Here is a 27,021-nt window from a genome sequence, read left to right on the forward strand (position 1 = left end):
AGACTCCAGAGGGTGGTGACAGTATGAAGAGATTTGTAGGAACAAAAGAAGGACAGGTTTGGATTGCTGGACACGTCCCAGAGTTGGAGAGACCCCCCCCCCATTCCACTGGCACCCCCTCCCATCAACCCCCCAGCTCCCTAGACAAGGAACTCAATGTCTTCCAGCCGGTGAGAAAGGAGCTAACGGGAGCCCTGGTCTAGAGAGAAGGGGGAGGGAAGGGGTGGGGAGTTGCAGGGGGGTGCAAAATTAGTCTCAAAGGATCTTTATTTCTGAGCTAGTGAAGCAGATGTAATCAAGGGGAGAGCAAAATAATCATAATGGGAGGAATGGGGGAGGGGAAGTGGGGCTGGAATGGGGGGACTGGGCCAGGACAGGGCTGAGAATTGGGGGGCAGAGAACAGTGAGTGGGGAGAGTCTCTTGCCTTTTCTCACCCCTCTAAAGTCTCCCTACTTTAAGATGGGGAAAGAAGGACCCAGTCTATAGACTCTGACCTTAGCCCTCAGAATCCCTCATTCAGAGCTGAGGGATCGCCAGGCCAGAAGGTGGCTGGGAAGGCACCAGGGAGAGAAGAGAGCCTCCCGCCCCCAGTTGAGGGAGGTGGTGAGGAGAGGGGAGACTGAAAGCAGTGGGGGAGGGTGAGAGAGGGGAGCCAGCAGAGACTCAAGTGGCCTCCAGGTCTGTGGGACAAAAGTTGGAGGGAGATTTGTGTATGAGAGAGGAGGGGAGGGGGCTGTGGGGAAGGGGGGGCTTTGACAATGAACTTGAGACAAACTTCATTAGCATGCAGGCCTGCTGTCTGTCACGTCGAGCTCAGACCGAGTTCCCATGCAGACCAGGAAGAGTGGGAGGGAGAAAAAGGGAGGGGCTGAGGGTGGGGGTTAGAGAGAGAAAAGAGACCCGACCATTGTACCATTCTGGGCCCCAGCTTCCACCAAATATCGGGACCCCAGCCCTGGAAACCAACCCCCAAATTCCTCTCCCTCCTCTAAGAAAAAGATAATTTATCTCCCACTTTGACTCTGTGGTCCCGCCCCTTCTCTTCTCTTGTCTAGACTTCCAAGTGCTGGCCTTCATCTCCCTGCAAGATGCGCCCCCCTCCAGCTCCCAGCCTTCATCTTCCGACTGTCACTGTCTCCTTCACAAGTAAGATCTGGATTTGTGATTAGTTAAGCTGACCACGAAAGGAGTTGAGGGGAGGCCTGGGAAGGGGAGCCTGAAATGCCCTGAGCCTTCAAATGGCAAACTGTGTCACCTTGCCATGACTCCTCATCAGCTCCTCGCCTTACCCTCCACACACCACTTAATCATTCTCTCAAGTTCCAAAGCGAATTAAAACTCGGAGACTAGGGACCAAGTCTTTCTGTCACACCCTTTCTCTTGCTTCCCTTGGGGATGAGGGTGGCCTGGAGGAACAATAGCTTCCCTTAGCCCCTTCTTCCTGCCTCAGGTTAGAAAAGGCAGTAGGGGAGGTGGCAAGCAGAGTGGAGGTGACAAAGACCCCTGCCCACACAGGCATTAGAAGGAAGAAGGAGGGGTTTCGTCAGAGTGGGCTGTTATTTTGGTGGTGGTGGTGGTAGTGTCTCCAGAGAGGGGCAGCACCCCCTTTTTGCTGCCTTTCCAGGGAGAGCAGCAAGAGAAAGAAAGAGAGAGGCAAGCGAAATTCCTGAATGGATAGACAGATGCTACGTCATCGGAGCTGCATCCTCCACTCCACAAGAGGCTAGGAGCTGGGGGGAGAGAGGCAGTCCAGCCGCAGGGGCCACCCGAACAGTCTCTCCTCCTCACAGAAGCCTGGTAAGTGCCCATTCGGGTCCAGGGAGGATCCCAGCCCCCTCAGACATCTAGGCTGGGTGTGGGAAGAGATCCCCTAAAATCAGTCAGGACGCCCTAACCTTCCTACTTTACCTACTGGCTAATGGAGGCTGGTGCAAAATCATCACAGAAAGAAAAGGCTGATAAAAGATTTAGGGGGTCCCCAAAATGGATGAGGTGTGTGTATAGAGGTGGAGCTGGCAGCAGGGCTCTCACCTCCAGCCTCCTGGGCACCTATCGCTGAGCCCAAGGCAGTGGCTCTGCCCACCCGCCCCAGAGTGGCTCCTGGTTCCCCTCCTTCCCCCAGCCCATGCCGGCTGGAGACAGCTCACTAAGTTTGTCAATGGGATTGTAGGGGGGCTTTAGGGTCACGGTGCTACTGATCCTATTAATCTGCCCCTCCCTTCTCTCCACCAGACATGGCCAACATCTTAATGCTTGCACCAGAGGAGAGGCAGGAAGGAAACTGTAGTGGAGATGGGAAGGAAGGGGAAAAATGGTTCTGTATTTGGACTCCTGACCTTGTTTCCTCGATCTGGCTCTTATTCCTTTCTGACCTAGAGACTTCAGCTTTTAGGAGAGGACAAAGTCTGAGGGACTTGGGCATGGGGGGAAAGGAGCCAGATGTCCCCCCGTGAAAGAAAGGTGGAGACCATAATTGGGAACAATCCAAAAACATTTTATAGGATTTAGATTAATTTAATCCCCCTTTCCCCCCCTTTTTCTATGGTATGAGCTGGCAGGTGGGAAAGGGGCTAAGTGGAACCTAAAGGCAAGTGAGGTGTCGGAGAAAATGCTTAGGTTCTAGAAGGGGAGAGAACCCTACCCCAACCCTCTTCACACCCATCTAATGGAGGGGTTGTGTGTGTGTGTGTGTGTGTGTGTGTGTGTGTTTCCTATGGAAGGCCAGGAGATATAGAAAGAAGGCACTTTTCCTGCCCCTAGTCCCCCACCCACACTGTGCTTTCTGGGAGACAAGATTGGGGCCATTGTGGGGTAGTGGAGGCTGGAGCGGAGCAGACTATTCTTGGAACCCCAGAGGCCAGATTGCTGGGAGAGGCTAAGGCTGCCAGCCATCATACGTACACACACATGTTCCATGCCTGCTGGGCTGTGTTCTTCATCACCATGTTCCCCTAGGCATTGTGTATGCTTTGTTGGGGGGTGGCAGGGCAGAGATCAGTGATGAGGGGGATAACTGCCCCAGGGACCCCAGAACTCTCATTGATTAGGGTGGAGGGAAGAGCCATCCTTATGTCTGTTTTCTAGCGTGTCAGCAAATTGGTGTGGGGTGGGGGTAGCCCCTTCTTTAGTATGAAGATAATTTCAGACTGAGACATCCCTTTATGAAATGGATGGGCTGGCAGAGCTGAGGCTGGGAGTCAAGTGAGTATTTGTGAGTGTTAGAAGTGGGGAGGGGGCATTCAAAGCACCCCTCCTAGAAATCAGGCTTGGATGTAAGGCTTGTCCTTGCTCCCCAGCCCCCCTTTTTTCTGATTTCCTACATTTAGGTAGGTTATCTTCCTGACTTAAAAAAAATTAGTTGTGGAATTGAGTTTGAGATGGAAGAAGTCACCAGCATACCCAACCCACACACAAACACACACACATATACGTGTAAAAACACTCATCACAGTATTTTAGGAGCTAGGTCACCTGCAGTATACATGCCTCTCCCCCAAATCATAATTTAACCTGATAGCCAAATTCTGGAAAGATAAAACTATAAAGTACTGAGACTGGGTTCCTATCCAACACTAATGAAAAATAAATGCTTTGTCTTCACACCTTTTGTGTGTATGAAAAAGAGAGGGAGAAAATTGATCACTACAGGATCCTGAGAGATATACATGGATAGGTGATAGGTAGATAAGTCGCAACAGAGATGAGTGGAGAAAGCTAGAGAGATAACATGATTGAGAATATCGTAAATGTGTATAACATTTTACAGTTTACACTGCGTTAGATCTAGACAGACAAAAATATATCTCTAACCCTAGTTCCTTCATTCTATCCTAAGCATGCTCTCCCATAGACCCCAGGCAGCAGGAATCTGCAAGGAGATAATGTCCACTGGGCAGGAGATTACTTCCTTAGATTTAAGTCCAAGATCTCCACAGGCTGTTTGAAAAGGGCCAAACTCCTGGGCCCAAAGGTTTTGGATGGAGATGGGAGAGGTTGTGAGGATAAGGCTGGGTTAGAGTTGCCCAGGCAAGATGGAGCTGACAGGCCCAGGCCGGAGGCCCTGCCTGCATGTCTAGGCTTTTCTCATTATCCCCCTGTGCAGCCTCAAGCCTGGCGATTGAAGAGGGGAACATAGACTTTGCAGGTCCTGAAGATGCAGGACTAGGAGAAAAGGAGTGGCTGAGAGAGTGATAGGAAGGTTGGGGGTTGTCAGGGAAGGAAGGCTGGACTTCTCAAAGGACTTTAACCTTTGCATTCTCCTCCTTGACAGGAGCTGGATATCCAAGAAGCAGCAGCCTCATTTGTTTTCTGGTGTCATCGTAGGTGGCCACTTATGGCTTTTGGGGTATTTATTTTCTTATTTATTGTTTCTGATGGTGGAGTGGGTGGGGGAGGAAAAGGAAAACTGGCCCTGTGTCACCTATGTTTTCTCCTGTTCTCTGTACCCCTCTACCCCACTCCCTGTCTCTTCCAGCTTTCAGCCCCTAATTTTGGTCTACTCCAATTGTAGAAAGACCTACATAGTCAATGATAGGTCACCCTGCTTCCAGTCCTGTGACAAAGAGGAAAGGCATTGGGGATACAGGGAACTCTTTCCCCTTCTCCCGTAGGCTCTTGAAGGCAGAGTTGGAGGCCAATTGACCTTGGGGGAGATGATTGGTTGAAGAAGGGAACAGAGATACTTGTACCTGGGTAACAGAGGTGAGAAAGAAGAGGAGTGTGGGTTATGGTGAATGGGGACCCAAGGAGCTTAAATAACTGTGAGTGGGTATGTATGCCAGGATATACAGCTGCAAGCATTGGGAGGTGGTACTGCTGGGAATATCTGTGGATTTGTTGTTGCATTGGTCTGAGTTGATAAGTTTGAGTATGTGTGCGTGTGTGCGCGGGCGCGCATGTATGTGTATGTGTGTGCGTGTGTGCGCGCGCGTGCATGTGTGTGCGTGTGCATGTGTGTATGTGCACATGTGTGTGTGCACGCGCGTGCGTGTGATGCGTAGCACCCTTGCACACTCACGCTTATGCCCCTTAAGGAGGCCATTTGCCGATGGTTGAGGGTCTTGCAGAAAGGACTCCTGGATGGTCTGGATGAACCAACCAACCCTCTACCATCTCTGCCACCTTGTTCTCACCCCCCCCGGACACATAAGGTTCTCAGGCAAGTGAGCAATGTGTGGGCTCAAGAATAGAACTGGGAGTAGGCAAGGAAGGCAATGCTTACACAGGCCCAAGGAATTCTCAAGCTGGCCCCTCAATAGGAGGAAAATACCACTCTCGTGGGGAAGAAGTGTGACATCCTTAGGGACGATATCCTCCAGATTATTTCTCCATACCTCCTACCTTTTCTGCCCACATGAATAGATATTATATATATATATATATTTCACACAGCCTCAGTATTTTTTACTGCTAATTCTTGTTTTTGTCACTATCCCATAGACAATGCAGATTTCTATAGCAAAAAAATGTATGATATTGTTCATAATGATGCACTTATGAGACAAATAAATATCTGAATCCACCCTCTCCCAAATGCAGCTTTCATCTGTGTCTTCAAGGCAAATTAACCTGGTAACTGAAACAAAGAAAAAATATACGCTTTTTATTTAATTACCTGACTATTTCAAGAAAGTGCTTGACTGCCAAAATGTATTCTGGAACCTGAATTATAAAGATCCATCCAAGAGCTGCATCCAGAGAGCGTAATTCTGGCCATGTTTTTCTCTACTTGGGCCTCTTCAGGCACACAGACAATAGGTGGGCATCAGGGCTATAAGGGATGGGGGTGGGGATGGGCACTGGCAAAAAATGCGGGCTCCTAGGCTAATCAAGACACTTACAGTCTCACATCAGCACCAGGGCATCGATGTGCTCTCCCCACAGCCCCCTAGAAATTCCCTGGAAGACTCAGGGTGGGGTCTGCAGTCCACCGCTCTACAGAACACTTCAGCTGACTGCGGTCTGCTGGAATCAGAGGACTCTACTCCAACTGAGACCTTCTCAGGGATGCTGAAGCTGGTGGGCCAAGCCCAAAGGGCACCTAATGCACCCATTTTACTCCAGCTGTTATACTGTTATAAGCCTGCTGTATCTAATTAGTAGAAGGGTCTCCTCTGGTCAAAGGAGCTATCAAATAGTCATGAACACACAACACAATAGACATAACTCTCCCCTCCCCCTCCCCCACAGATCCCACAGAACACAACTTACCAAGACCCTCACTCGCCGTCCGTAATGCCCTCAATCTATCTGATGGCAAATGCAGACTTGCAGACACACTCACGGTACACAGATCTCTATTAATTGATCAATTACTAGGCACCCACTATGCTTTAGGCATAGTGTTAGTTACCATAGACAAGAATGTGTGTGAAATTGCCCCTTCTCTGGAGAGGCTGTCTCATTTGCCACCATCCAGGTAGTTTCTTTTTTGAAACTGGAACAATGGTATACAAACCAATCCCAGTTAACATGATGGTGGGGAGCTTTCTGCTTCTTTCATGACTGATAGCTCTTTCTCCATTGGAATAAAGACAGATGCCCTACTCACCTTTATCCTTGAGCAGGGGTGGTGGGAGACTGGGTTGTCAACCACACCCAGACAAAACCAAACAAAAAATTACTTCATCAGCAACCTTGACAGAAGTGGGGATTTTATGTGGGTAGTGCCAGGACAATTTAGACTAATCTCCATTTTCCTTTGTTGGGGGTCTCTCCTCCTTGTATTTGGACACTCTGTTTAGGCTGAACTACCTATGTAGAACCCAAAGCCTCATTAAGAGGCAGAGGGATCTTGCTCTTTATCAAGCTATTTGGAGAAACTTAGATATATTTTCAGAAGACATCTAAACATACCCATTTCCATCTTGACCTTGGTTTTTTAGGAAGTCCAGCTGGGTCTGAATTTGACCAATAGAGGTGGAGAGGGGGAGCCTCTGATGACAAAACAAAAACAAAAACAAAACAAAAAAAACCTTTCTGTTATCTCCCCACTCCAATAAAAATAAAAATACAGCAGTGGCTGAAAGAGAAAGGAGGTTCATGCTGATTCCAGTTGCCTCTTGCGGCACTGTTTGGTCAGCCCAGGCCAGGATAAGGGGTTGTGCTGATAAGCCTGGGCCCCACAGAGGGCAGAGGACTTGGTTGGAAATTAGTAACAGAGGAGAAAGGGGAGAGTTTTAGCTATAGCAGAACAGCTCACTCTTCCTCAATGGCCCCAGCCTCCCAGGTGCTGGTGAGGGGAGGGTAGATAGGGAGGAAGGTTTGCTTAAGGTGCTTTTAAGGGATCTCGTGGGAGGGCAAATGGGGAGATATTTGTAGGGGGAGTTGGTAGTATGTTTGGAGAAGCATAGGCCCTAGCTAGAATTGCTGGAATGTCTGGAGGGTATTGGGGATCCTAGAAATGGGTATGGCGTGGTTTCATGAGAAATCTTTGAGGGGATTTATAGTCACGGAGGGGAATGGCTGGAAAGCCTATAGATTTTCCGGGCCAGATGGGGTATGCATTTAGGGAATGCCTTTAGCAGCATACCAGGAGGTAGGTCTATCTGTGAGAATATTTGAGAGGGGTTCTGGGTTTTTTCATAACTCTACTGCAGAGACAGGGACCCCAATGCTGTGCTCCCCGAGTGCTTCATTCTAATCTGTAAGAGCACCTGGGAGGGGGCAGGAGGAAAGAAAACAGGGAGTGGACACTATCTCTGTCTCTTTCCTTCTCTCCTCATCATTGGCTGGTGTGTTCCCTGTACTGGAGGGTGAAAAAATTGACATTGTGGAAGCATCTAGAAAGCCTTTCCCTTGGGTAAGGGCCTTGAGACCCTATGGCAACTGACAGAAGGAAAAAGCTATGCCAAGCCCAGCCCTGCGAGCACCCTGAGACCTGGGAAATTAGATTGTTTTCTTCTGCCCCATATTATCATCCTGGTAGGGAAACACCCGGCTCCCAGGCTTTATCTTATTCCAAACTGCCTCCCACCGAGCAGTCATGTTGCCAACATCAGTGGAAGCGATTATTCATTCTCCAATCTTTGGGGGACGCACCAAATTAAACCCACTGCCCACAGGCTTGCATCTAACCAAGAACAGCTTTCAGGCTTGGCTTTGTCCTGGGCTGTGCAGACAGGCAGATAAAACAATCCGATGGGGACTGATGACAAAACTGGTCATCCCCTGGTGCATGCCCCTGGTGGCCTAGTGTTCAGAGACCAATGGTTATAGGAGCTGGCCCAGGTTAATCTGGCTGACAGGCTCCAGGTATCTGAGTCATAGTTTTTTTTTAGTAAGGCAGTGGAGAGTAGAGTGGGTAGAAGGGTGGCTTGGGACCAGGAATTCGAGCTGCTCCCTGGCAGACCTCAGGTAGGGGCCCACAGCTCGTTCTTACAGCTCTACTGGGCAGCTGGATTTGGATCCTGCCTGCCGCCTAGAATATACCTCTCAAGGTTGAGACCAGGCATTATTCAGCCCTGATTCCCAGCGCAGAGAGGCTGAGCCAGGAATGTCGCGCTGTGCCAGATAAGGAGCCAGGTCGGCAAAGTCTCAGACGGGCGATCCTCCTCCCATAACCACAGCTCTCCAGACACACCTGGAGATGGACCTTGGGCTAGAGGTCGGAGTCTCACCATGCTGGGGAAGGGTAAGAAGGCGCTAACAAGGGCCTCTATGGCTGGATGAAAATCTGTGGGTCTTGCCCTGGCTGATGCCAGCTGGAATCCTCACCCCAACCTTCCCTACCTGGAACTTTGGTGCTGCGAACACATTCAAGAGATATTCCAGTTTCTGCAAGGCAGAAAAGGGGGCTCAGCACCGCTCAACACCCGCATCTCCCTGTAGGAATCCTAAACTTCAGAATCTTTCCCTCATTGTTTTGGGTTGAAAACCAGCAAGACAGGTTCCTGCCCATTCTAAAAGGTTAAGATCACAGTCTGCTAAGGATCAGAACCCAAGAAGCACAAAGAATATTCTGATGGCAGGAGGCAGGTAGGAGTAGAGTCTGCAGTCATCTGGTTTTTTCTGAGGGGGTTTCACCCGGCTTCTTTTCTATCTTTGTGTCCTGGTGTTGGTGCAGCATACCTAGGGCCAAAATGGAAAATGTAGAACCTACAAAATGAGTGAGGTTGGAGATCAAAACCACAAATGGCAATGGATTGGAGGTGGCAGGCGGGTCTCGGGGTGAGTGAGGCAGCAGGAGGCTGAGAATCAGCACAGAGACGTAGTAGTCCCCCCATCCCCATTCTCCGGGGGGGAAGGGCGCCCCAATTGCGCTCCCCGGCCGGCCGGGGAAGGGGGAGGGGCGGGGCCGGTGGGGAACGAGCCGGTGACGTCAGACGCGGTAGAGCCAATCAGAGGATGGTCTGGGGAGGGAGTGTGAAAGGATGAATGAAAAGTCCGGAGCCGGAGCGCGCCCGGGCCAGAGCCGCGGCAGAGGCAGAGGAGGGAGCGAGGAGGTGAGACTCGCTCCACCCTGCTCGCCTAGGCTCAGCGGAGGCTAAGAGCACGGCGGGCTCCTCTGTCCGGCGTCCGCTGAGCCCCGACATCTGGGACTCAGGGCCCTGGCGCTCCAGGGGCGGGAACTGGCAGGGAGGACCGCGCGGGAGAGCACGGATGGGCACCCTGGGCTCGATGTAAGTGGCCTGGCCAGCATGGGGCACGAGGTGGGCGAGCGCCTCGGAATCCGGCGTGCCTGCGCGTCCGCCACGAGGGGCCGGCCGAGCCCCCACCCTCTTCGGGGCTGCGGTTTCCCTTTCCTGATCGCACCCCCTACCCACCCCTAGGGCACCGCTCGCCTCGAACCCCCGGCCATTTTCACAACCCTGGGTGATCTCTGGTCCTCTTTGCACAAAGCCATTTCTCCGGGGCTCTGCAGGGCCTGGGACTCTGGTCACCTGCCCGGTCGCCCTCTGCTTTCCTCTCCTCCGCCCTTCTCGTGGGTACTCTCCCGGATCTCTTCCCGGGTGGGGTCTCTGCCGTTTCCTTCTCTCCTCGAGAGACTCGCTTGGGAGTCTCTGGGTCGCCCCCACCCTCCCCCTACAGCCTTTCCCCTCTCTTTGGGTCGCCGGGATTTCCCTGCTTCCTGTTAGGGCATCTCCGGGGTTTTTACCTCCTGGGTTTGGCTGCCCATTTCCCCTTTTAGTCGGCCTCTTGGATCCAGCTCTTTCCCCGACACGGGCTCCGCTTCGCTTCCACCGCCCTTCTGAGTTGGCGACGTGGCCGGGCCGGAGCCGCGGCTCCCCATTTCCATCCCGCGCCAGGCTCGGGCTCCGCCGAAGGCAGGGCTCTGGCTGTCGGATGCGCCCTCGATCTTCCGGAGGAGGGCAGTGGAGAAACGGCGAGCCTGGGGAGGCCTCTGCCTGGGTCCCTGCGGTCTTCCCGGGTGGCACGAAAAGCCCGCGCGTCCCTTCCACCTGGGACCAGCGGAACTCTTGCTCCTGGCCCGAATGAGAGAGCGGGAAATGGGGTACCAGAAGCTTTTTGGGTCTGGGTCGGGGTCAACTCCTGGACTTCGACGCCACCGGTCATTGTGTCCTTTCCACGCCTTTTTCGGTCTCTGTCGTGTCTGTATCCCGGTGTCTGAGGTTTTTGTTGTTGTTTTGTCTCGGACTTCATTTCACTCTTCACTCTCCCCTCCAACTCCACTCGTGTCCCTTCCCTCCTACTCCCGCTGGCGGGCGACCGGGAAGCTAAGGAGGTGCTGGCGGCGGCGGCGGCCGGGAGGCTGCGTGGAAGAGGCGGCGACAGCAGCCAGGAGGCGGGGTTGGTTGTTATCTTTGGTTATCTAGCTGTATGAGTGGTGTGGAGTCTTCATAAAGCTAGATAACCGAAAGTAAAAATAACCCCATACACTGCGCAGAGGGGCCCGGAGGAGGGGGAGGCTTGAGCGAGGGGCTAGAACCGCGAGGACTGACCAGCACCAGAGGACACAAGAGGAGGACAGAGACTTCACTGGTTCGGGCGACATTTCACCCCCCAGCACCCCAGTCGGCACAGGTAGGAGTCACAGTCCCATTTCACTTTAGCCAGGTGCCATGTTTTTCCCCCAGCAGAGTTGGAGGGGAGCAAGGAAGCCTCATTGTGGTGCCCTCTGGTGGTCCCCGCTCAGGATGGGGCCTTTTCTGGCAGTCTGGGTCACTGATTGGGAAACTGATCCAAGGGAGCAATCAGTTGAAATCTAGCTGCAGAGTTATTTCAGCTTTTTCCCAGTCTGGGTTCTGAGGCAGTGGAGTGCAGAGCAATCTTGGTTCCATTCGCATTCGCCTTCCTCCTTCCGCCCCAGGACCTGAGGCCAATCTCTTTGAAAGATCCTTATGCTGCTCTGTCATTACTGACCAGAGGGGCTGAGTTGGGGCTTTTTAGGACACCTAACCTTTCCACCCCATCTTCACTCTTGGAAATCATCTCCAAGAACAAATGGCCTCGAGAAGCTCTGAGGATCTCAAACACAAAGGAATGTGTAGCTTAGTATCTATGCTGCCCAGAGAAAGCAAAGAATTAGATTAATCAGGGACTTTTCTAAAAGAATCTATTTATCTGGCTTGACCTAAATATTCTAAGCGAAAGAGTGGTTAGGTGCAGTTGAAAGGAGTATAGTCTAGAGTCACTTTGTGGAATAGAAGTCATCGTAGCCAAAGCTAGAAGTAGCCCCCTCTGCATTTACTGCAGCTCCGCATCCCATACGCCTGCACCTGACTTTCCAGGACACGGGGCAGGAAGGAGTAATAAGGGGGTGGAAGAACTGGACAAAATGACCTTGACTGACTCCAGTTTCCTGTGTAAATTTAACATTTCCTCCCAGGACCTGATTTTATAGCTAGAAGATAATGATTCAATTATATATTATGTGGGAGAAATATCAGAGAATCCAAACTCAAAAAAATTGTGCTTCAGGGAGCCTAGAATACATATGTCTTCTTCCTTTAGCGATTTAGAGGAAGGCGAGATTAGTAGCTTCTTACTTTCTCAGCCATTTGGATTTGGGTTTTCTGGGGGAGGGGCAGGTGGAGACTGGATTAGGGGGAAAGGGAGCAGGTTTTAGGCGAGGACTAATCATTCCTAACACTACTTCCTGGGCACTAGGCCTGCATCCCTTTCTTTGCTCTTTCAACATTGTGAGATAGTTGTTATTAACCCCATTTTACCAATGAGAAACCACGGACTCAAATGAGTTGCTAATGTTACTCAGTGGTTTCCAACCCAGTGCCCCAATGCTTTTTCTTACTTTCTTTTTTTTTTTTTTTGAGATGGAGTTTCACTCTGTCACCACGCTGGAGTGCAGTGATGTGATCTCAGCTCACTGCAACCTCCCCCTCCTGGGTTCAAACAATTCTCCTACCTCAGCCTCCCCAGTAGCTGTGACTACAGGCACGCACCACCATGCCCAGCTAATTTGTATGTTTTTTTTTTTAGTAGAGACGGAGTTTCACCATGTTGGCCAGTATGATCTTGATCTCTTGATCTGCCCGCCTTGGCCTCCCAAAATGCTGGGTTTACAGGCGTGAGCCACTGTGCCTGGCCTAACCCAACCCAGTGCTTTTTCTACTGCACTTGCCTGTGGGAACAACTGGAGAGAGATTGGGCAGGGAGGGTAAGATGGGGTTGAGCTAAGATTGGAGGACATGGGGCACAGGAGGGGGAAGACGCACCAAGAGAAAAGCCCTGCCTGTGAGCAGGGGCTGGGAGCTGGGATGAGAGAAGCAGCACCAAGAAAGATAGGATTCCTTTAAAAACAAACAAACAACAACAACAAAAACCTTTCATGTAGCTTGTTGGAAATGTGAATTTGGGATCCACTGAGGCTCATTCACATGAGACTTAGAACCTGTATCAGTAACCACGATGGGTTTACATCATTATTGTTGTCTCCTGAGGTAGCGCATTTGAGCTACCTCAGGATATCCAAAGGAGAATAGAGGGAACTGGGGGGCTGAGAACTGATGCCCTACAAAACCAGCACCTCAGTGGAAAGGAGGAATAGAGCCCAGGAGGGATGTGGGGGTGAGGGTTTGTGTCTGCCTTATGTGAACATATGGTGTGTGCGTGTGGGTGTGTGGGTGGGGTTGTCAGGAGAGTGATGGGTGACTGTGTTTGTGAGCTGTGTGTGTCTGCTTTATGAGGGTGAGAAACTGAGTGGTGTGTGACCTGGTGTGAGGTCGGATGTGTGTGCTTCCATGGTGGGTGGGAAGCTCGGTCGTGACATTAGGGACACCTGGAGGAACAGACACTCTTGGATTTGGAAGGAGGTTACCAAATGCAGACATCACAGTGACACTGCTGAGTTCTCCCCACCCGCTCTGTACCAGATCGCATCTCCTCCAACTGAACCCCACAGGGGAACTGTGGGACGGGAGTGCAGGGAAGCCATGTTAAAAGGGGCTCAGAAAGCCCTAACCAGAGTTACCAGTTAGGAAATTTCCTCTCTTGTATAATCACACCTCTGCCTGTGTCTAAGAATTTTCAGTTCTATTCTTTAGATACTGCTACATTACTATTTTTACTGGAAACCAAATTCTAAGCTGACTTCTTTATTCATTTCTCTCCTCAGTCCCTCATTTTAATACCCTCCTATTGAATTCTAGGTCCAGGAAGCCAAAGGCAATTTTCTCTCAAATATTTGACCCAAGTGTTGCATTATCAGCCACACCCTCACTCTGGGACAAATTCTCCTCCCACCCAATTCCAGGCATAGAAAGTGTTTTGTTGATAAGTTCTTACAGTCACAGGAATCATCCTAGTCAGCAAACCGTGGGAGAGACAGAAATAGAAACAGCAAATCTGACCAAACCAAGGTTCATGTTTGGATGTTTTCATTTATCAAGCACGCAAATCTCTGAGCCTCAATTCTGATATTTGTATAATGAGAATAAGAAACCCTTAGGATTATTGTGTGCAGAAAATGAAGAATTCTATATAAAAGATCGTATACTGTTATGACACTCATGGCTAAAGGGTAATTCTTAGATTGCAGAAAGATTAAAGGCTACAGTTTGGAAAGACTGATAGCATATGATTGGTTTCAGAATGTAAAAAGGGAAGCTCTCGGGCGTGTTCCTGACTGAGGATCTCATAACATTTAACTTGAGGAACTTCCTCCTTTTCCAGCTTTGGGAGTCAAGGTGAGACTCCCGGGGACCTAGGTAGGAAGTATCTGAAGACTTGGGAGAGGAAGCACAGCCCTTGGGAAGTCTGATAAAGGGAAGAGGTTGCAGTCCACGTGGCAGAATGGCCATTGTTTTCTTTCTCCTTAATGGATATTAAGACTTATTGGTAAGAGCACTTAGGATGGGTAAACTGACTTACATAGATAAATACAGCATGTGTAAATGATAATTTCAAGTTTATGCCATTAAGCTCCTGGATTCTAAGTAACTAAAAACACAGTTTGTTAAATTAAAGGACAAGTTAGGTAGTGGCTATAATTAACAAATCCTATAAACCTGCCTATCAGCATGCAGACTTGTCTTCATAATTGAGTGACTTTAAGAAGGGATGTCTTCTCTGCCTTCGCCTCACAAACCAACATCCCCCCAGTCCCCAATGCGATTCCTGAGGTTGGTAACCCACCAGAGACACACAGGCCCCTATGTCTGAAAGTCCTTCTTGAGGTCTGCATGTTCAAGGTTTGAAAGTTGGAATCTGGTTATTTATTTTTTCACCTTCCTTCAAATCACTGGAGGGAAGGAGCAGACAAAACTATAAAAGCATTCTTGGGGCTTTGAGGAGAATGAGGAGCAGAGTTATGGAAGGAAGGGTGGGTGGGTGCGTATTTAGATAGGATAAGGAGAAAAGGGGAACCCCCTCCTTGCCACCCAGGCTCTCCCAGGGCCGAAGTGACACCCCCTCCTCCTCCTGCCCTAATCCCCCCATTAAGGCAGCTCTGAGTTTGTTATGACAGCGGCTGAAGGCTGCTGAATTGCTGTTTGCTGTGTCTGCTAATTGGGCTGAAGGGTTGGAGTCTGGACACTGAAAGGGACCATTGTTGCTGTTTACCTTCCACAGCCGCCTCCCTGGGGACCCTCTGGGTAAAGGGGAGCAGCAGCACCCCCTTAGGGTCATTGCACCCATTTCCTGCACAAGGGACTGCAGTAGGGAGACAGTTTGTCTCATTGCCTTAGGGTGGGTTTGAGCTTCTACAGCACAGAGGAGACAAGCCAACACCTGAGCCAGTCTCATCTCCAGGCCAGGCCTAGGGGCCATCCAGGAGCTCCCAGGAGAGAGGAGTTACATGCTTGTCGTTCTCCTCCCTATTCATTTCCTTCTTCTTTAAGGATCTTTGCTTTGCCTCTTCCTCCAGCTAATCAGACTTCATCCCTGCACCTTTTCTGAACTGCTTTCTTCTAGATCAGTGATTCTCAACTTGGTTATGCACTGAATCACCTGGGGAGCTTTTTTAAAAATGTTGATGTTTGGGCCCAGCCCTAGACCCATGAAATCAGAGTATGAGGAAATGATGCCTAGGCATCATTATTATTTAATGTGCACCTGAAGTTATGAACCACTGATGCAGACTCACCTCTCCACCTGGGAAACACACACACACACGTATGCATGTACCCACATGCCTGTGTAGGTGGAACAGACTGTGCACACACAAACACGCCCCGGCCTTTCCCCGCCTTTCCTCCCAAACTCCTGATATCTATAATACTATCAGACAGGTTGTATATCTCTTTAATTATTATTTCTAAATTCCTTGTAGGAGCCTTAGAATTTAGAACGGAATTTAGAGATCTGTACTTTATCTCCCACCTCAATCTGAGCTCTTCCCCAAGGGAAGGGACTATGATTCCACCTCCCTGTGGATGCCCAAATAGGATCTAGAGGAAGAACACGCTAACTTATCAGAGATTCGATGACTTTTGTGCTTTTCCTTCCTCAAAGTAATATTGACGATTTGGAGGTCTTCAGAGAGGAGAAACTTTCTTCAGGTATCATCTTTCTTTCCCTTTTCTTACTGTTTCCAAATGTTTTTGCTTCTTCTCTTCCCTTTAGCTTCTCACCTGGGGCGGGTGGGTGCTCCAACACCCGCCCACCCTCCTTCCTCCTTGTGGACGACAGAGCCACATCCAGCACCACGGACAGCTCCCGGGCGGTGAGTGAGATGGCTGTGCTGACCCCCTTTGAGAGGGTTAGGAGGGACCCTCCTGTCTGTACAGTCAGCTATCAAAGACTCTAAATTTTTGAATCTGTGGGATTTGTTTGCAGTCAGCCGTGGAGTCTCAGGGAGAGGCAAAGGCTGAGGGAAGTTGGCATTCTGTCTCTGGGCAATTGGGTTTGTCTTCATGTTTGGAAGTCTGAATGAGAAGGGCTGCTCCAGTAGTAGGAAGAATGAAAGTTATATTTCAAGAATGATTTAACCTAGGTCATGTAAGATACGGAGGGCATAGATCTGGTAGAGCTGAAATGAGCCTTAGATATCATCATTCCTATATTCCTCATTTCACAGATCCCATGGGAGTAGAAGAGGTGTGATCAGGTTGCCCAGCTGGTTAGCAGAAATGCCAAGATCCAGGCTCCTGAATTTCAGCCTGGCCCTTTCTATCTGTCTGATACCTCCTTTAGGAGTCTTTCTGCCTCGGTTGGGTGGAGCGGGGCTGTTGCTGGTTGGGGGAGTTTGCAGGTTGCCCCTGTTCCACAGGATGCATGACTGGGCATGTGAGGTGTTCAAGAAAGCCAGGAAAAGGTGGAACAGACTGCTACCTCTGTCTGAAGTGGTTTGGAGGGAAGGCCTCAGGTACAGGGCATACCTAGCAGTAGCTGGCAAGCCCATGGGAGAAAAGGCAAGGGGGCAACCATCTGCCAGGACACAGAGGCCAGTGGATGGCCACAAGTAGTCTCCAGAGGCCAGTGGGAGTCACGCAAACTGGAACGGGGCCTGGGAAAGGCCCTTCTGTGTGCCCAGGCCTGCTCCCCCAACACCGTGAGCCTACAAACAAAGGGACCATTCTCTCTAGGATTTGATGCTGCCATCTCCGGCTGGCAGTGCCAGGTGGTGGGGGCATCGGGGGTGTCAATCCATTATCCCCCCCAACTCCTAGGTCCTCTGGGGCTGGATGTTGGGGAGGTGGGTGTTCCATGCTATGTTGCCATGACAACCTCCCCCCCACTCCCAAAGTACAAAGAGAGACAGTTTTCACCCCCACCCCCAGAAAGAACCTGGGTCTGGCTGGGAATCTTCCCCTGAGAATCCTCCTTTCTGATGTACAAGCCATGGCATGCATAAGCGTCACCCTCTTTTCAGCACTGGAAGCTGAGGGTTCTGCCATCGCCAGGCCACATAGGCAAGGAAGCTGGTGCATGCAGTGTCTCTGGGCAAGGTAATGCAAGTGAGCACCAGCCCCTTATACTTAACCCCCTCTCTTCCCAAGCTCGCCTGCCCCTCACCTACCACAGCCAAGGACATCCCAGGACTTCTCAGCTGAAGCGATGGGGCTTTGACCTTCTACTCTTTCCCAGAAGTGAGGGACACCCGGCTACCTCCAGCAAACCTCCAGGCTGTGGGAACAGAGAAGAGGAGGGGGCCATTCCTGCCACCCTCCATCTGCACCCTCCGCCATTACTCATTAGGCATTCTGCCCCCTCCTTCCGCTCGTTAAGCCTGATTTGCATGCATTTGCATAATACAGTTCATTTGCATTCCAGGAGGCTCATGGTAGAAGCCAGGAAAAAAGGGGAGGGGGGCTGGAGAAGAGAAAAAAAGGGAGAGATTTTGTTTTCATCAAAGTGTTGGGGGAGGGACTAGGGGGAGGTGGCAGGAAGAGGACAGAAATAAAAACTTACACTACTTTCTTTCTTTCTGCCCTCCCTCCCTGAGCTGGACTCAAATGCCAAAGAGAGATGCCAAGGGGCCAGCTTTTCTGTCCTTTTTTGTCTTGCTTCCTCCGGCCTTGGCTCCCCAGCCTGGCCCCCCACCTTGTTGGGCTGAGGCTTCGGAAAGAAAGAGGCAGGGGTAGGAGGCAAAGCTGTGGGAACGGAAGCGGAGGGTGAGGGAGGCCGCCATCTTAGGTAACTGGCGCCTGTAAGATGGCTGCCTGACCAGGTGTGCACTGAAAGCCTGCTCTGGTTAGTGGACATGGAAGAGACTGAGGCCCTAAGAAGGACTTCCTGGCTGACCAGAAATACTGTTGAATCTTCCTGCTAATGGAATTGGGAAGAGAGGATGGAGAGAGAAGGAAGGAGGGAAAGACCAGGAATGGCGGCCCCCAGAAAAGATGTAAGGTTGAGCACAGGAGCAGGGGTGGTAGAGAGGCCTCAGCACGTGGCTTAGTTCCCAGAGGACTTAGAGGACTGTGAGTAATAAGAAAAGTACTGGAGGAATCAGAATGGGGAATATCAGCAGGAGGAGTGAGAGGGTAGGATGTGGCCAGGCAGTATCATTTGCCAGTTTGAGGGTCTCTCTGGGGCCTGTGAAAGGTGACTGTGTACTTGAGGAAATGCTCCACCTTCTCTCCTCAGCCCAGCACTCTGGTTTCCATCTTTATAACTCTGGTAAAACTGCACCCTTTCAGAGGCCACTCATAGCCTCCTCAACAAAGACCTCTGGCCCTTCCCAAGCCCAGTCCTCCTTGACCTATGGAAAATTTTATGCTATTTTCTCAGTCTTTTCCTTTGACCTTCGGTTATTCTGTTATATCCATGATCATCTGTTCTTGGTTCCATTCATTCAGTCCTCCAGATGGACCAGTTCCTTAACTACAAGTGGTCCCCAGGTTCTGCTGGTAGCACTTTGTTTTCTCTTCCTTCTCACTCTTCTCACCACTTTTATCACTTCAGCCATCACTTGAAGTTATAAATTCTCCCTCCTTTCTTTTTTTTCTTTTTTTCTCTCTTTCTTTCTTTTTTTTTTTTTCTTTTTGAGGCAGAGTCTTGCTCTGTCACCCAGGCTGGAGTGCAATGGTGCAATCTCAGCTCACTGCAACCTCTGCCTCCCAGGTGCAGGCGATTCTTCTGCCTCAGCCTCCTGAGTAGCTGGAATTACAGGCACGTGCCACCACACCAGGCTAATTTTTGTATTTTTAGTAGAGACAGGGTTTCACCATGTTGGCCAGGCTGGTCTTGAACTCTTACCTCAGGTGATCCACCCTCTCTGGCCTCCCAGGGTGCCAGGATTATAGGTGTGAGCCACTGCACCCAGCCTCTCTCCCTCGTTTCTTTAGTCTTGACCTGTTTTGGGTTTTTTTTGTTTTTTTTTTTTTTGAGATGGAGTCTCGCTCTGTCACCTAGGCTGGAATGCAGTGGCGCAATCTCGGCTCACTGCAACCCTCCTGGGTTCAAGCGATTCTCCTGCCTCAACCTCCTGAGTAGCTGGGACTACAGGTGTGTGCCACCATTCCCAGCTAATTTTTTGTATTTTTAGTAGAGACGGGGTTTCACAGTGTTAGCCAGGATCATCTCAATCACTTGACCTTGTGATCCACCCACCTCGGCCTCCCAAAGTGCTGGGATTACAGGGGTGAGCCACCGCGCCCAGCCTAGTCTTGACCTCTTTTAAAGTCTGGATTGACACCCCCAACTGCCAACTACCACCTGTGGTCCTGCCATTTGTCCCCAGTTCAAGGATTAGAACCGTATATCTGCTTGGCCAAGCCTGGATCACATGCCTAGGCTCTAGCTGCAAGGAGGGCCCAGAGACTACCTGTGTTTTTAGTTTCTGTAGTGGCATAGAAGTACCACTTCCCACCAAAACCCGGGAGGTGGGCCATTCCCCAGGCAGTTTGGATGCTCCCTCCACATTGTGCTTCTGCTGCCCTACCTCTGTCGGTGGCCTCATTAAAATCCTAGGCCCCCAGGTTCAACTCCTGAACATTTTCCTGGACTTGTCCCCACATCCAAATCAGCCACATCAAAGCCCATCACTTCTTCCTGTGTAGCACCTCTCTCATCCATACCCTTCCCTCTGGTACCCCTGCCTCCATGTCAGGGCATTCATTCAGGAGGCACTGAGGGTCTCCTTTGTGAGAGGAGCTAAGCTCAAGGGGAGCATGGAATACAACGCTGCTTTGAGGAACTGGCAGTCTACTGGGTGAGGCAGACACACGAATGATTAGGAGACAGTCTGGAAAGCATTGTCCTGCAGACCTGTGGGGAGCGCAGGAAGGCTTCCTGGAGGATGCCAAGGAATAAGCGATACGAGATAAAACAGGCATTTGGCAGTCTACTGAATCTGGGGAGGTGAATGGTGGACAGTCCACAGCATTCAAGAAGGCAGAGAGGTAAGGAAGAGCAGGGTATGTTTGGACACTAGCATGACCATCGCGGGGAGTCTGCTGGGAGGAGAAGGGAAACAGAGGTAGGAGTTCCTCTGTAAAGCGCCTTATGTGCTATACCAGGGAGGCTGGGGCAGTTAGCTGATAGCCTCAGAGGTGCCAGGTGTAGGGCGTGGCTGGAGAGCAACACATAACCACTCCTAGGAGGGATGGGGACTCCTGCATCTGGTTGTCCACTGAGCCCAGCCAGACACTTAACTGACTCTCAGCTAGTTCCAAATAAATGAAGGACATATGAAAGACCTGGAAGCCACTTGAGGAAGGGATGTCTCTACGACCCGCCTTCAGAATCCCTCCTTCCCCCTGCACATGGCGGGGCAGCAAGCTTATGGAAGCTTTCTGGGGAGAGATGTGGAGAAGAGGAGGTTGGTGTCCCTCAGCACAGTGAGCACCCTGAGGTCAGGGCAGGGGATGGGCTGCTGGGGTTTGGGGGACAGGGATACTGGCTCTGACTTTGTGGCACAACAAGCTGGTCTCTGAGCTCTCTTACAAGAAAGAAAGAAAGGAAGGGAGGGAGGGAGAGAGGGTGGGCGCAGTGGCCCAAGCCTGTAATCTCAGCACTTTGGGAGGCCAAGACATGTGGATCGCCTGAGGTCAGGAGTTCGAGACCAGCCTGGCCAACACGGTGAAACCTTGTCTCTACTAAAAATACAAAAATTAGCTGGGCATGGTGGCCCATGCCTGTAATCCCAGCTATTTGGGAGGCTGAGGCAGGAGAATCATTTGAACCTGGGAGGCAGAGGTTGCAGTGAGCTGAAATCGCACCACTGCACTCCAGTCTGGGCAGCAGAGCAAGACTCTGTCTCAAAAAAAAAAAAAGGTTCAGTGGTCAGGGCTGTGTGGCTCAGGGGGCTGCAGCAAAGCAGCAGAGAAGGAGCTCAGTCCTGGAACCGTCCTGAGGGAGGGAGTTAGGGGTAAGGTAGTAGCCAGGGCCAAGGCTCCGAGGGAATTCTTCCTCAAGAAAGGGGATGAGAGGCCGGAGAGGCAGATGGGAAGATGGTGAGGCTGCTGCTGGCCGCTGGGCGGAATGTAAGTGGGAGTGCCCACCACCACCCATCCCCCAGGCCCAGCTTGTGCACAAAGACTTCTCTGTGAGTGGCCATGGAAGTGGCCCTGTCAGGTGAGGGGGCTTAACTCCCAGGGAGTGGAGTGGAATGGGGCTGGAGGAAGGGAGGGCTGAGAGGTGGCCTCAGGCTTTAACCAGGTCTGGGCAGGAAGGAGAGAGAAGCTGAGACCAGGCCGGGGTCTCACAGTGAGGCCGTCCATGGTCTGGTCCAGCTGTCCCCAGGATGGGCTCCTCTCCATCATCCAACCAAGGCCCCAGGGCCCCAGCACCAAGGCGCTGACCTGCCCCTGCCTTCTCCCCATGTCTTCCCAGCTATAACTCCTGATCCTGCCAGGCCTCTCCAGCCTTCCTTCCCCTCCTTATACATGCTGTCTCCTGACGCTCTTGGGACTGATCCCGCTTGGGACTGGCCCTGCTTGGGACTGACCCTGCTTGAGCGTCTCTCATCTTCCCAGCATGGGGTCTCCCTCCAGCTCCTGCACAGTGCTCCCGCTTCTGGGAGGGCTGTGTTGAGAGGATGGAAAGACAAGATGGACCATAGCTAAAAAGGAGTCCCAAAGCTACCCTAGTCTCCACACCCACTCTTGCCTTCCCTGGGAGAGGCTCCTCTCCTGGCCTGGCCTCAGTGTCACTTACTGCTAATCAGCAATGTGTAGAGACCTTTCTCCCATCCCCCCACCTCCAAGACCTTGTTGGGCACACTGGATTTTACTGGGTTTTTTTTTTTTTTTTTTTTTTTGGAGATGGAGTCTTGCTCTGTCACCCAGGCTGGAGTGCAGTGGCACGATCTCAGCTCACTGCAACCTCCACCTCCCAGGTTCAAGCGATTCTCCTGCCTCAGCCTCCGGAGTAGCTGGGATTACAGGTGCCTGCTACCACACCCGGCTAATTTTTGTAGTTTTAGTAGAGACAGGGTTTCTCCATGTTGACTAGGCTGGTCTCGAACTCCTAACCTCAAGTGATCTGCCCACTTTGACCTCCCAAAGTGCTGGGATTACAGGTGTGAGCCACTGTGCCCGGCCTGCACTGGCCCTTCTAGTGAATGTTTGGGTTCAGGGTGCATGAAGCAGCAGAATGCTGGTGGACACCACCTCAGCTTGCAGGCTGCTCTGGGTTTGATAGTCAGTGGGGCTCTGTCCACAGGAAGGACAGCAAAAGAAGGAGCTTTTGGTTTTTGACTCTGAAATTGGACAGGCTGGTCAGGATACAAATTCTGGCTTCCCCCACTTACCAGCTGGGTGACCTTAGGCAAGTCCCTTCATGTCTTTGGACCCTAACTGCCTTCCTTGGTTATCCTGAAGATCAAACAGGATGATGGGAATGAGTGTTTTCTAAGGCTGTGTGCAGATGTTTAGTGTTAAATGCTAAGTGCAGAGGGACGCAGTTATGGGGCCATTGAGATAGGTGGGGGCAATCAAGGAACGGGGGTTGTGAGGGCCATGGATCATCGGGTGCAGTCCATCACGGAGGCCTGACTGAGAAATGTGGCTGGGCTCCGTGGCTGGGGCTTTCGTGGTCTGAAGGAGGTGAGCATCTTGCTGAGGCTGTTTCGAGAGGGACCCGTTGTTAACAATTAGGTGGTGAACTCCATGATGGCAGCTTCTTTTATCCACTGGCCAGGTGCGAATGCTGCCCAACATACCAGGAGGAGGGGACAGGTAGGGTGCAGCTCAGCCACATTGCCCCTAACCTGCCCTGCTCCCTCCCTGCAGCCCTCATCTCCTCGTCCTCCAGGCAGCACAAGCCATTGTGGAATCTCCACCGGGTGTACAGAACGGTGCCTGTGCATCCTGCTGCTCAGGACCTCTCAAGTCGATGTGATGGCTCCTCAGCATCATCAGGAGTGAGCATAATTCAGACCTATTTAGATCCATCAGCCTATGGGCCAGGGGGACCTTCAGCAGGACAGTCTTTTGTCTCCAAGCAGTCATTCCTTGTTATACAAGCAAGAGTCAGGAGGAGGAATGGTTTTGGCATCATCCCCCACAGACAGCAATGGGGCCTTTAGGCCTGGAGGGAAGGACCAGGCTGAGGCTGGCATATGGAGGTTGAGCCCTGGGCACGGGGCATCAGCTTCACCCGGCTGGGGATGCCTTCTGCTGGGTTTGTCCATCTGGCACCAGCTGGCTTCCCAGCACCGCCCCCACAACCAACCAGACTCCTTCTTCTGCTGTTGCCATGACAATTGGCTGCCATATTGTACCTCAGAGCACTAGCTTCTATCTGGATTTTCCTGTGGGGTTCCTAGAGGGTGGGAGATGGGTCTCCAGGGATTTATCCCTTTCTTCTGATATCCATCCAATAAAAATTCATAATAACATGATTTTTAAAAATAGTCTAAGTGGAGGATTACTATGTGTCAGGCTCTGTGCCAGACACTACATGTTATTTAATGTGGCTAAGAAAGAATTAATGAGATAGAATTCAAGAGGTTCCCATCCAGTTTCCTGCTACTACGACAGACTTTTTCTCTCTCCAACCAGGAAATTCCATGATCTTGCTTATTCCTGTCTTGGGAAGTCCTTCTCCATGTCTAACCAAGATCTATACGGCTATAGCACCAACTCTTTGGTTCTTGGCTTGGCATGGCTGAGTTGAGAGGTAAGGAAGGAATGCCACCTAGCTTTAGTGACTTCATAAAGGTTCCTGGGCCGAGTGTGGTGGCTCATGCCTGTAATCCCAGCACTTTGAGAGGCCGAGGTGGGCAGATCACAAGGTCAGGAGATCGAGACCATCCTGGCTAACACGGTGAAACCCCATCTCTACTAAAAATACAAAAAATTAGCCGGGCATGGTGGCGGGTGCCTGTAGTCCCAGCTACTCGGAGGCTGAGGCAGGAGAATGGTGTGAACCCGGGAGACGGAGCTTGCAGTGAGCCGAGATCGCACCACTGCACTCCAGCCTGGGTGACAAAGCGAGACTCTGTCTCAAAAAAAAAAAAAAAGGGGGTTCCTGGACTCCAGCTATTAGAATTGGGAAACTGAGACTTGCCTAGCTTGGTGAGAGGTCTGAGTGCCCCTTAAAGTCTTGGGAGCCCCCACCCAAACCTTCTGTTTACAGAAGAGGAGTAAATGCCACATAATGCTTTGAAATTCCCCCTCTGTGCCCCCATCAGCACCCCAGAAAGAGACAGGAGCCGGAGACCATGGAATAGCAATAGTCTCCCAGGCCCTCTGGGCTCCCCCTTTGGAAGCCAGTCTCCCAGCTCCTGCCTTGCGGGGAACGTTCCAACAGGGCCTCAGATCCTGGGATAGTGAGAGTTCCCTCCTTCTGGACCCCAACTGGAAGGCAGAGAATGGCCACTTTGACCTCGAGGGGCATCTATAAGGGGCACTAAGCAGAGGCTAGCTTTGCTGAGGGAATCCTGAATGAGGAGCAGGTGGAGAGAAAAAGGAGGCCATTCTCAACTGAGGAAGGGTGGGCTGGGAGGGAGGGGCTGGGGATAATTTATGATATCATTGTTCCCCCACCCCACTTACTTCCCAGCTACTGTACCGTTGCTAGGAGAGCTTGGCTCTGTCTGGGGCTGGGAGGGTGTAACAGGCGGGAGGCTGTTCCATCTGCACTCCTCCTTCCCCACCCAGGGGAGGGCACCGCATGGAGCTGCATCCACCACCCCTTCCCAGGCCCTGACAGACACCAGTCTCTTCTGTCGTTCCCCCAAATCTAGCCACTCAAGGAATAGCAGGACTCCCAGGCGGGCTAAGGATCCAGAGCAAGGAATGGGCAAGGGAGTATGGAAGGAGAGACACTGGCAGACTTAGAGGGGCACTCAGGAACAGCTGGCCCACCTTGAGACCTGGGAGCCAGCCCGGGCCAGGAAGAGGGCCAGAGGGAGTCAGGGAAACAGTCCTGGCAGAGCCCAGGTTTGGAGAAGACAGAGTCCTTACATTTGAGGGGTTCCTGATGCGATGGGCAAGGCGGACCTCTCATCCCCACTCCTCCACACTGTCAAGATCCAGGTTGGAGAGCTGGCAAAGGTAGGGGAAGGAGGAGCTGGGGCAGGGAGGAGGGAGGTGAGCTGGGAGAGGCTGAGGAGAGTCTAGGAAGAAGAAAGGCCGCACTGGTCTAAGTGGAGCTGGGCCATGCCTGGCCATGGCTGAGATCCCCTCCTCTTTCTGAAATTCTCTTCTCAGATCTTAAGGTTCTTGGAGAAGTCAAGGGAGGTGAACTTTGGGGGTTTCCAAAGCTGCTGCTCCCAACCCTGGATGGGGCAGGAAAGGAAGGCTGTGCCCACAGCTGTGCCTGACACCTGATTCCTGCGCAGCCCCTACTGGGTTTATTTGCCTTTCCTGGACATAGCTTCCTTACCCCAGAAAGGAAGGAGCTGACCCTGATTTGTGCCCATTTGGTTGTGCAAGCCCCTCCGTAGCCATTATCTCAGCTAATCTTCCCAACAGCCCTGAAAACCAGGTGATACTGTCCCCACTTTATGAAGGACGAATCAAAGCCTCAGGAAGGCTAAGACACTTTCCCAGAGTCACAGGACTGGTAAGTTGGGCTGGGCTTCAAGTGGGGCTTCGTAGACCCCAAAGCATATGTCCCCTTCCCCCGCTGTGCTGACTTCTGAAACACAAATGGAGGGACTGAGAGAAGAGAGGACCAGATAGGTGGAATTCTTGGCATGTTCTCCAGTGTAGGCGTAAAGTCTGAGAGATGATAAACATCTTGCAGGTTGAAGACAGGATTGGGGAAGAGGCCATGGGAGCTGTGGAAGTGACCAAAAGTCTACTGGGCTGGTCCTTAGCCCAAGTGCAGCCTGCTCCCTGCCTTCCTGAAAAAAGTCCCCTGGGCTCCCTGCCTAATCTCTCCTGTTCTTGGGATCTGAGTTTCCGCCTTAGGCATTTCCCTCATCCCCCCATTGCCTTGGATAGAGCACCTGGAAGAGGTGCCTAGACTCAAGCCACTGTCATGGCGGATCCCTTTGTGATGACCCCTTCCCTAGCTCCTCACCTTGGCTGATGGACGTGAGCTCCTTCCAAGACCGCTGGAAGTTTGTCCTCTGCCTCCTCCTAAAGTCTCCATCCAAAGAGTAGTTTTTGGCCGGGCATGGTGGCTCACGCCTGTAATTCCAACACTTTGGGAGGCCGAGGCGGGTGGATCACTTGAGGTCAGGAGTTCGAGACCAGCCTGGCCAGCACGGCAAAACCCCGTCTCTAATTTAGCCGGGTATGGTGGCATGCGCCTGTAATCCCAGCTACTCAGAGGGTGAGGTATAAGAATTGCTTGAACCTGGGAGGCAGAGGCTGCAGTGAGCCAAGATCATGCCACTGCACTCCAGCCTGGGTGACAGAATGAGACTCCATCTCAAAAAAAAAAAAAGTATTTTTCTTTACGCTTGACAATTTTCTTTTCAGACCAAAAAGAAGAATGTACTTCATCCAGTTGGACTGGATTCCCTCTGAGAAGCCTTCCCAATTGACTAAAAGATGAGGCTAGGCTCTAGCAAGTTGAAGTGGAGAACCAGCTCCTTCAAGAAGCTTTCAGCAGAATGGAAGTGGGGAGGACCCAGATTCCAGCCCAGGCAGCCCGTTGTACCTTGAGCCATCTGGGATAAGACTTTGACTCCCATATCCACAACCTGTCCATCCTGGCCCTTCCCAGTTTATCCTGTGTCATTTGAACTGGGATTCCCACATCCTCTGAGATGGAAGTCCCATCTCAAGTCTTCAATAAAGACTCTTGAATATTGAATCACA

General features: G+C 51.4%; 1 protein-coding gene across 1 annotated transcript; it reads left to right on the top strand.

Moving 5' to 3' along the window:
* Nucleotides 1-27,021, top strand: LOC135970768 (uncharacterized). The gene is made up of 8 exons (XM_065544580.1): nucleotides 1-170; nucleotides 1,057-1,147; nucleotides 1,626-1,798; nucleotides 4,272-4,346; nucleotides 15,983-16,082; nucleotides 23,035-23,165; nucleotides 23,806-23,923; nucleotides 26,680-27,021. Exons 1-7 carry the CDS (start codon nucleotides 24-26, stop codon nucleotides 23,815-23,817), a joined length of 729 nt encoding a protein of 242 aa, XP_065400652.1. The 5' UTR covers nucleotides 1-23; the 3' UTR covers nucleotides 23,818-23,923; nucleotides 26,680-27,021.

The sequence above is a fragment of the Macaca fascicularis genome, chromosome 1, assembly GCF_037993035.2.
Source record: "Macaca fascicularis isolate 582-1 chromosome 1, T2T-MFA8v1.1".
Taxonomy (NCBI): Eukaryota; Metazoa; Chordata; class Mammalia; order Primates; family Cercopithecidae; genus Macaca; species Macaca fascicularis.